Source organism: Dermacentor variabilis, chromosome 1 (assembly GCF_050947875.1).
Source record: "Dermacentor variabilis isolate Ectoservices chromosome 1, ASM5094787v1, whole genome shotgun sequence".
Lineage (NCBI taxonomy): Eukaryota > Metazoa > Arthropoda > Arachnida > Ixodida > Ixodidae > Dermacentor > Dermacentor variabilis.
In genome coordinates, this window is record NC_134568.1 from 33,583,081 (window position 1) to 33,594,034 (window position 10,954).

Genomic DNA, 10,954 nt, shown 5'->3' on the forward strand with positions numbered 1-10,954 from the left:
TACGTAAGACGCATCGCCTACCCGTGTCGGAACCGGAGAGAAACTGCTGCGCGCCCGCTCGGCTGCGACGGAGGGCAAGGACGACACTACTGACGCAGCCAATCGCGCGCCTCCCTTTTAAGCGAGAAATCCACGACTGGAAGGCACGGGCCTGTAAATTGGCCGGCTAGGTCACCTGGCCTTTCTCTACTCGATTTATTTCTTTGGGGTTATGTGAAAGTTCGCGTTTACATTATCGAGATGACGACGTGAGATGAGCTCAAGGCAAAGATAACGGATGTTTGCCGTAGAATTCCAGCGTCGGTTATCAAGAAAGCCACTGAAGATGTGATAAAGCAGACTCGGTACTGCATAGCTGGCGGAGGACACCTTTTCGAATACGTCCTCTAGGCAGCAGTTGGAGTCCAACGGCGCTTATTAATTCACGGATAACAAGGGCACACTGAAATCAGATGTTCTTTTCTGTTGTTTTTTCTGTGCAGACGCACCGATTGCCAACTCGGCTCATTTAAAAGTGTTACATTTACTTCCTTGAACGTATCTGTTTTGCCTCTTCTTTACACGTGGGTCGTTTCCATGCCTGTTCGTTTCGCTTTTATTTTTTGCCACTAGCTTGTTTTTGCAGCAGGTATACACTCTCATAAAAAATGAAACCATCACGCATACTCCGCCTTGGGCCGAAGCAAGTTTCTGGCGCGAAATACAGCTGTGAGCGCTCTCTTGCGATGCCGGGCGAGCAAAGCCGGGATATTGCAACATTCTATGCCTATTTCATTGCTTTTCGTGTTTCGTGCGTGGTCAGAGCAGCGCTTTTGCTGCGTTATCAAGGGACTTTTGTTATCAATGTGATCTATCTGCTTTTACAGACGCGTATTAAGTGTGACGTAATAATGAGAGGAGCGAAAGCTGCGAAACCGTGAAACCTGCTTTTGGTGCTCCTTTCGTAGCATTATCAAGCTGATGCGCTGTCTCTTCGAGTTTGAAAGAGACAAAGCCGTTGCTTTCAATCAGCTTATTTGAGGGCGCCGCTTTATGATGCGGGCGGGAGCGCCGTTTCGTGGTATTTTTCATATTTCGCGGGGTTTCTTTACCAGTCGGAAAAAAAATAGTACGTCTTTAGTTCTTTGCTGAAAGCGCCACAGTTAGATGTCATTTAGGGTGCCTTCAAATCCCTCATTGACACTTTGAGAACTGTGACAGTTCTTCTTGGAGTTAGCTGATTATTTACAATTGCCTAATTGAATCTCAGTAACGAAAAAAATACTGGCGGCTACTCCAGTACTGTACTGGAAGCAGTATGCACTAAGTTTCTTTTTTCGAGTTACGCAATCGCTCTTTTTTAAAGACTTGGTGTATGATGGTTGGGACACCCTGTATATTTCCCCAAATAACCGAAAGAAGGCGAAGTCGGATTCACTCAAAACCAGAATCAACCGCAGTCATGCGCAGCAGCGGTTATACTCGGACTCACAGAAAAAGAGTTAGAGAGAGATGCTGCAGTTTCTCCGGAAAGGCGAAGCCGCATTAGCGATAGCGAAGTATACGACAGTTACACGAAGGAAGATTACACCACCGAGAGACGCCAGATTCTTGTTGGTGGGAGAAGACTCAGGCTGTGAAATTGAACTGTCTTCTATTGTGATGTCTTGTAAATCCTTATATAAGGCCGTCACTCCACTGAGCCATTTTTCGAGGTCACACGAAATTTCTTGAAGTGCAACTGTTACTAAGGTTATATATATATATATATATATATATATATATATATATATATATATATATATATATATATATATATATATATATATATATATATATATATATATATATATATATATATGGGGTTCGGAAAGCTGGGCGCCCCCACATACCTCCCCCCTCCCCCTCCGGAAACATGAAAACTTTCCACCTATGACTCAGCTGATTCGTGACCGCACCTAACCTTCGAGTGGCAATGTTAAATGCACGCAATTAGTGTGTTCCGCAAAGCAGACGTAGATTAGGACATTATGCGTATGATCGTTCATTTGGAGAAAGCGCAGTTTTTTTCGCGGGAACGCCGATTCCAGTATTGACACCGTTGGCCGCTTAACCAGGTGGTTGTTTACGCTGCTGTATCGAAGGGGTCTCCGCTTGCTGCCCCTTTGGTACACGAGGCAAACAGTGAACCTCTGAAGCTAACTAATGAGTCAGCATAAGAATACACAAAAATTACGCTCATGTATGTAGTCACGTTTAATTTAGGGGAGTGCCGGCGAGTGCGACTGGCCGCTTTCGGGAATGGCAGCCTACCGATGTTGACAGCGCCCCATGTGGTCGCTTCTAGCTTACGCGTGCGCTGTATGAAACGAGAAGTGGTTTATTTCAAATTCGTTTGGTCAAAACCAAACTACGGATGCAGTTTTTTTTTTCATCCTATTTATTTAATTAGCTTCAGGTCAGTCACTCAGGTCAGCCAGCAGTAGGCGCACAGACTTGTCGACTGTGATAGGCTTAAACTCAGCTGAACGACATCGACTCAAACTGTGTGTGCGGATGTCGAAGGCTCATGTTCGGGCAGCCAACAACGCAACACCACTGGCTCCCCGTCTCCTGCCCGTCCACAAAGAACATAACTTTTCACGCCAAACATTAGTTCACCATCACCAGCTCACTCCTCGGCCATGTTATCCGTCATTCATTTCCGGTATGCTCTGCGTATACCTCATTTTACGTCATAACTCAATGTAGCGAGTAGGTGAGGAGCAGACGAGGCAAGTGTTTTGAGGGAATAAACGAAATTCGTGTGTAAAAGATGTGTGCAACTCCCAAATCTGTTATTTTAAAGAAATGACGGGTGGTATCTCGTGCAGAAGAACGCACTCAGCAAATGTCATACAGTTCCGTTGACCTCGAAAAATGATCGGAGTGGCCCTTTAAAATCAAGCAAGCGCGAGCCAGCGTCACGAGAGTGCGAGGCGTGCTCGTGGCGTGGCGTCGTAGCCGATGGGAAGTTTCGCTGCTATAGTCGCCACCGGCTTTTTTCGCTCAATGGCAATTTGACGTTCTCGCATCAAAAGAAAACAGGCTAAAGCACTGCACAACTATATGCCTTGTGTTGAAAAGTTCATCATAATCAAAATAATGATACTGATAACTATGATCCAGAATTTAACACAATGAAAATCTGCAGATGGTATACGGGCAGGCCCTCAAAACATCAACTATAGTTTCATAAAATGTGTCAGAATTCAGCGCTTTCAATGAAAACACAACAAAATTGTACGTCGATTTTTTTTAAGGATATAATTTTACCGATGACGGTGAGTGAAAGCAAATTTACCAGAGAGCTAAGACGGCGATCGGTGTGCAGCTGTGTGCGCTGATGTGCTCCGAGGTCAAGGTCGCGTGCCAGCCTGTCGTCAAGGTGACCTTTGACATTTTATTTTGCGTCAGTTTAGCCTGGTCGCCGCGGCAAGCTGTTGCACCGTGACGTCGCGAAACACCAGGAATCCGGCTGCACGCCGTCTTGCGAGCGTGACCCGCCCGTTGCTGACAGTTTGGCTACTCCTGCTCACAGTTGAGGGATGGCCTAAAAGAGATGTCTGAAGTAAATGTGTCTGTGCAAGAGACGCTGGAGTAGTTGAAGCAGCGACTCGACTCTCATGGAGAGTGATTGATGGCGATCAACCTGTCCGTTCTTTAGATGACGCTCGAATCGCCCCAAGAATATTTCGCTCTTGACAGAAACTGCGATTGCAGTGGCTGTCCACGAAATGTGCCGACGAATGTTGCCAGCCGGTATGGCGTTGAAGTGGTTTTCAGGGAGATGGTCCGCTTGGGATTCGAACCTGCTAGCGAATGTCGGCACGACACCGTCGCCTTTGGTTCCTCGTTATTCAAGACAATCAAATTTACAGCGATATTTCTATATGTACAGGTCGGCCCGCTGTTCGCGTGAACACGCGTGGGCGTGGCTCATGCTCAGCGCAGCGCCAGGCGTTGGAAACGGAGGAAGCCAAGCGCAGGCGCGAGACCCTGGAAAGGCGGCGCATCCCGCTCGTCGTCTGCTACCGAACTACACATTCGCATCGCCGGCGCGGGCACCGGGCTCTGCGAACGCCCTCCATGAGTCAACTTACAGGGAAAACATTTAATGTCACGCTCTGCCATCCGTCAGATAAAGAAAACAAATGACACTCACTTCTATGACTCCTTTATTATTCGTCAGCGGCAGCTTTACACGACCCTATCAGGCCTCGCAGTCATTTAAATGACCGACCACGACGCAGCTAGGCACCACCGAGTTATGCCCTGCATGACAGTGCGAAAAACAAGCCGGTCGCGGTGCGAATCGTTTCCATTGGGTCGCGCCGCGCTCTGTTCGCGAAATAAATGCATTTTTGTCTATTGTGCCATAATTCCCGAGCGCGAAGCTTGCATCAAATAAACAGAGCTTGACAGAGTAGAAAATACAGCAAACCGAAATTTTGTTTTGCATGGTTAACCTGGCTGCCTTAGCTTATGCCCTTCATGTCTCTTTCTTTCTTCATTTTCCCATAGCTTATTATCGCTACATTTCAATTAAACACAACAATTACCTTGCCTTATGCTCTTCCTTGTTTCGTTGTCTGTCCCTTCGTATGGCTGTCATTCACAAAAAATCGAGCCTCTCAAATCCCATTATTTTTTTTTTCGTTCAATTCGGAGCGCGCAAAACATGAAGCTGATAAAAATAGAGTTGAGCTTTGTAAAATTATGGAGCACCCCCATTTTTTTTGCACTGGAGATTTAGCTGTAGCCCAAATAAGGACAGCAGAACGACAGTATGAGAAACATCGTCTCCCGTGTACAAATATTCTTATAGTTCTGTTTGGGAGCAACGAATGACTGTATTTAAACGAGAACAAGGGGGGTTAACCGAGGGGCCCGACTTTATTAGTCATATCATAAGAAGCCAACAAACACTGACACATAGCTAAACATAGGGGAAATTACTTGTGCTTAATAAATGAAATAAAACATTTAAAGGGGCAGTTTCAATTTTGCAGCTTCCTTGGTCTTTCTTTTCTGACTACCTAAGCAAGGGGTGCCTATTTTTTTTTTAATTATTCCTGCGTAGATTTCATCTAACCCTGCAACTAACGGTGTTCGACCTCGCAGGTCAACGCGCAGCGGAACTTCACGAGAATATAGCGACCTAACACAACTTTCTTCTCCATTCATCACACCATACGGGGATAGAAAAAAATGAAAACCATACATAAAAGTATGACTAGCAATTGCTTCTGTGGGCGCGAGAGTGTTACGTTTGAATAAAAGAGAAAGAAGTTCAGCGCTCTGTTCCTTGCTGCACGAGACGCCAGCGCACATCGCAGATCATGTCTCCTTCGATCGCGTTTAACTCTTTTACGCCTTCGGGAGCGAGTAGGCAGCGTCACCGAAGGCGTCATCGGCGACTGGACTTCGTCCAGCGTCCTGAACCCCTTCCCGTCCTCTTTGGAGCTGACAGCGCCCGGGACCCGCCATCTGACAAACAGCATTCATCCCTGTCTCGACCTCACGAGGGCTGCAGCAGGTCTCGCCACTTCTTCCACCGCAAGTGTCAGCGTGACGTCATCTCAGGCGGCCTTTTCGGATCAGCAGCAGCGCCAGCGCCTCGCATTCCGCTACGCGTTACCGGAGGCAGGAGCGATGCGAGCCTTGCGTTGATCCTTCGTCTTGGCACCTCCAAGGCCACATCGTTCTCCGGGCTCCTGCACAAACGGCTGCGCCACTGCGAAAGCTTGCGTCGTTGGAAGGTAGGTGGGGTGTTTTCTCGCACGCCAGTAGTGAAAACAGCGGCTCTGAAGTTAAATAGGTACAAATCGTAGAATGCATTCGCGAATTCTTGGAAGTGATGTTGAGCTGAACCTCGCTTTCTGATTTATTAACATTAAGCAGGTCGAAATGCATATCCGTGATTCACATCGTAAGTGAAAATGGAACGACTTTCGGAATGTGTGTTTATCCATTTTATTTTTTGAAGCCCGAGTCTCTGTTTAGAAAGTGTTCGCTGTGTGGATAAACCAGCTAATTATACCGACCTAAAGTGACTAAAGAAGTTGGAATCATTTATAATCAAACAATTGCCTGTTTATGTGGCACACAGCTTTACATTAGCTATTTAATTTATGCAGTGGACGCGGTCTTAACTATTGATTAGTGGTAAATTATAGCAAAAATCACTTACAAACATAGATCTAAAACTGCATCGCAAATGGGAAAGCCCCCCCCCCCCCCCCCCCGAGAAATCTCAATAAATCAACTATCAAAACTGCTCTTTCTGTGCTTGTGCCAACAGGCCAAACATATAGGAATTGAATTTATTTTGCCACTTTATAACATCCTCTCCACGAGGCTATAAACAATGAAGCGGACTCTAAATACCCAACAGCAGAAGCACTGCAGATTTCTAGACGTCAAGTGACCTGCAAGTGCAAGTGTGCTGGGCGATCCTTGCCAGAGCTTTATGCTGAAGCATGGTTATCTGTAAATTCAGAAGAAAGTGCAAGGCGAGTATTCCCCAGCCGATCCATGAGACAACAAATCCACGTTACCAAATCATTCTCTCAAGTGTCGGAAATTGGAATTTTCTTAAGAACTGTGTAGTAATATTAATTCAGCAGGGTTCACAAGCAGCCATTCACCAATACTCAAAGGCGATGCACAAAGCGAAATATTGTTTAATAAACAAAATGCAAACTCAGCTTCATACAAATAGAGTGCTCAAAATTTGAAACGCGAACAATTTCGAAACTCTTCCAATGCGTTATTTGATTTCCAGATTCATCTAAATTTGTAACAGGGGCCTAATTCAGACAATGCGGACAATGGGGATCATCATCATCATCATCATCGTCATCATCATCATCATGTTTTAGGTCCACTGCAGGACGGAGGCCTCACCCTGCGATCTCCAATTACCCCTGTTCTGCGCGGACCGATTCCAACTAGCACCCGCGAATTTCCTAATTTCATCTCTTCACCTAGTATTTTGTCGTCCTCGATTGCGTTTCCCATCTCTTGGTACCCATTCTGTAACCCTAATAGTCCAACGGTTATCTAACCGGCGCATTACATGACCTGCCCAGCTCCATTTTTCCCTCTTGATGTCAATTAGAATATCGTCTATACCCGTTTGCTCTCTGATCCGAACCGCTCTCTTCCTGTCTCTTAACGTTATGCCTAGCAATCTTCGGCGAGAGATATGGCCACTGTATATAGCGCACGCCAGTTAACTCGCCAAATCATGTCAATTCCTGTGCCGGTTAATCATCACCACTGCTTGTAGCAACCAGAAAGTGGTCGTGTCCGTACTCACTGGCATAGCGACTCTGTGTATAAGAAACGCTCATCGACTCCGTGTAGTAGATTGGCAGGCATTCTCAGATCATGAACAGCAGATTGCCATTATCCCTCAAGAGAAAGGTTTATAACAGCTGTGTCTTACCAGTACTCAGGTACGGGGCCGAAACATGGAGGCTTACGAAAAGGGTTTTACTTAAATTGAGGACGACGCAACGAGTTATGGAAAGAAGAATGATAGGTGTAACGTTACGGGATAAGAAAAGGGGAGATTGGGTGAGGGAACAAACGCGAGTTAATGATATCTTAGTTGAAATCATGAAAGGAAATGGGCGTGGGCAGGACACGTAATGAGGAGGGAAGATAACCGATGGTCATTAAGAGTTACCGAATGGATTCCAAGGGAAGGGAAGCGTAGCAGAGGGCGGCAGAAAGTTAGGCGGGCGGATGAGATTAAGAAGTTTGCAGGGACAACATGCCCACAATTAGTACATGACCGGAGTAGTTGGAGAAGTATGGGAGAGGTCTTTGCCCTGCAGTGGGCGTAACCAGGCTGATGATGATGATGATGATGATGTGTCCGGATGCGCAAATGTTATGCAAGATGACGCGTAATTGACGCTCAGTGATGCCTTCAGTCGATCGCCCATGCTGCCTTCCGCTTTCTGTTGTCGACGTGGTCCTACGTGCGGTAAAAAGTTAAGAAAACCGCCGTTTAGTGAGTGAATGTTTCAACAGATAACATTTAGCGAGAAACGGGTGCAAAACAAGTAAAATGTTCCGACTAGCTCCGCATCCTACTGCAAGGCTTGCTAGCTGTTGCTCGTAGCATAAGAGTTGTCAAACCGCGGTGGTGGCGAAACGCAAATTGGGGAGGACCAGAAGAGAAAAAGCAGTTAGTTGCGCAAGAGCAGGGGGAGTTTTTAAATTGTTATATAGAAAATAATATTACCCGTAAGCGCGCAAGCCTTGTTTCCCCGTTGAAAATCAATTATTTAGCGGGGAGTATAAATTGCCTGCGTACTTATATAGGCTCGTAATTATCCTTGTGTGGAATTTCATCCAGCACGCTGTGCGCTTTCAGTATTTCGCTAAATACAAGCGCCAGGGTGACGGTGTGCTTGTGTCTGACTGTCGCAGTGCACCGAGCTGTCGATGGCCTGAATTGTCAGCGGCGCTGCGGCGGCTGCTCGACGCGGGTGAATCGCACGCAGCAGCACAGCGACAGCCGCCACGACCGTCGTCTAGCGCTTCGGCTTCGGTAGCTGCGGCATCACCGGCGGCTCAGTTGTGCCGCCCGGGTTTCGTGAACTACTGTGCCAATTAAGAGCGCGCGCTGCCATGACGCGCACTTCTTGCTGAATTATTTTATTTTCACGTGCCCTCTTTCCCGCAGCTCAAGTTCGCGCACTGCTTTAACTTTTTGTGTTATATTTGTTAATTAAATAGCGATTTGATTGTTTGTTGTTGTCGTGTCTAAGTCGGCGCACTCTCGGTGTGCGACGTGAGGTCATTCTCACCTGTGCACAACGGTACTGTAGCAGCACCAAAGAGGCAACGCACCGAAAGATGAGACGGAGCTACTGACCGACGCCGGGCCCGTGTCCGTGACTACAATGTCCGTGACTACAGCCAGCGCCTCTGACGGCGGCTCGGCAAGTTTGCACCTTGGAGTAGTTGGGTTCACTCGTCGAGTAGCGTCGGAAGTCGCCGCCTATTTTCGCTTCGCAACGTTTCTGATATAAGTTCCGGTTGTAGAGATGCGGCTATTTGTGTTTACTTGTGTTTGCGCAATTGCATCACGTAAAACACACGCGGGCAACATCTACAATACCATCATGTCGTATTCCCAGTATTTAACATGGCTGCTTTCTATACTCAACAAGACAAGGGCATCACAGCTTGTTTCCATTTCTCTCTTCAATTAAAAAATAACGTATGGCCTGATAAAGAAAGAGCTCAGTTCTTGGCTATGCCTAGTAACATTTAAGGCTATCTAACTCTCTAACTTGCAATGTGAAGAAAAATCAGGAATTGGCATTTGCACTCTAGACTGGTAATTTCTAATCAGGATTCCGCACTTCTTATCCGCATTTCAAGCTGAATTTGTAGCCGTAGGGTTAGCCTTACGCAAACTAAATTCATCAATATCGAAGGTAGTCATAATAACGGATTCTTTAGCTTTATGTTCATCGCTCACAGCAAATAGTGGAACTAACATCTTACGCACATTTTATTCTCTAGTGCCTGCCCACATGAATTTAATTAGATTGCTTTGAGTAGCGGGGCATAATGAATAATTCATGAACGAAATGGCTGACAGTTTCAGGACAGTGGCCCTAAATGGCCCTGTACTATCATTAGGTCATACATAAGCTTACCTAACTACTGCTAGGTTCAGGAGATATGTAATTGTTCAAGTCTTTTCGAGCCCAGATACAGCTTATTTTTCAGAATATCGACACCTCATATTCCATAGTACAAAAATTCCTTTCACAACCAGACAAGCTCAATAAATTTTTTCCCGATTACCTTGTCGAATACCAGTCTTAAACCTTTATCGTCACAGGGCTGGCCTGGTGAGATGAGGCTATAGATTACTTTTTTGTTATTGTGCCACCGTTTTTCTTCAAGGAAAAACATTTTAGAATCAAGTTTAGGCATCGTGGTTTCATTTTTTCAGTTCTCAATAGTCTTTCTCTAGGAAGATGGACAATAGTAGCTTGCACATATTCCCCAGCAATATACGCAGTTTAAGAAGGAACTTGAACTTGCTTCTTGCTTATCTTCTTCAGTACCAAAAACATTATGATGTCATTACAATATCTGAAACTTGGCTCAAAAAAGGTGAAGATGTTGTTATTCCTGATTATCTCACAATTTCTCATCCACGTGATTCACTTTCGCGTGGTGGTGGTGTAGCCCTTTTTGTTCATAAAAGTCGCACCTACTCAGGATTGCCCAATGTCTCCTGCAGCACATCTGATATCGAAGCCTTATTTATCAGACTGGACAACTCTGTTATCATAGGTGTCGAGTATCGACCACCTAATTCACTTGTAGCTTTATTTCTTCAAAAACTTGAATCTATATTTTTCACTCTAGTGTCCCGACACAAAGGTCCAGTTATAATTAGTGGTGACGTTAACATAGACACCAGTCATACAAACCATAGTGACTACACGTATCTACTAGAGTCCTTTTTTTCAAAATGTGATCACTGTCCCCACTAGAATAATAAGTACATCCGCAACTGTCATTGATCATATTTTAACTAATATAACCTCGAATATTAATGCTGGGGTATGCAACCAACCCATCTCAAACCATCTCCCCACCTATGTAACGGTCAAATGCCTCATAAAACCGAAATTAACGCACGCCAAAGTAAGTACGAGGATTGACTACGCTTTGCTGAGATGAAATATCCAGTTAATCGACATTAGTACCATATACGACGATGACGTCGACATAGAATCCTCCAATCTAATCGACATCCTGACTTGCGTTAAAACTAGCAGCAGTATTAAAACATCTGTTCGCTCATATAAGTTGCCCGTCTCACCCTGGATGACGGAGCAGATTTTAGCAGTATTGCAGCAGAAGGACTTTTGGTATCATAAATGGA

General features: G+C 45.5%; 1 protein-coding gene across 1 annotated transcript; it reads left to right on the forward strand.

Annotated features, from left to right (window-relative positions):
* The first annotated feature begins 5,220 nt into the window (after positions 1–5,220).
* On the forward strand, positions 5,221–8,788 carry LOC142570761 (uncharacterized). The gene is made up of 2 exons (XM_075679102.1): positions 5,221–5,780; positions 8,467–8,788. The coding sequence occupies exons 1-2, from the start codon at positions 5,361–5,363 to the stop codon at positions 8,488–8,490; spliced, it is 444 nt and encodes a 147-aa protein (XP_075535217.1). The 5' UTR covers positions 5,221–5,360; the 3' UTR covers positions 8,491–8,788.
* Positions 8,789–10,954: the final 2,166 nt, after the last annotated feature.

Excerpts from the sequence above, each read along its gene's own strand:
- LOC142570761 (XM_075679102.1), top strand. The coding sequence starts at position 5,361 with ATGTCTCCTTCGATCGCGTTTAACTCTTTTACGCCTTCGGGAGCGAGT. Across the intron at positions 5,781-8,466 it reads AAAGCTTGCGTCGTTGGAAG|TGCACCGAGCTGTCGATGGC; the intron begins GTAGGTGGGGTG and ends TGACTGTCGCAG.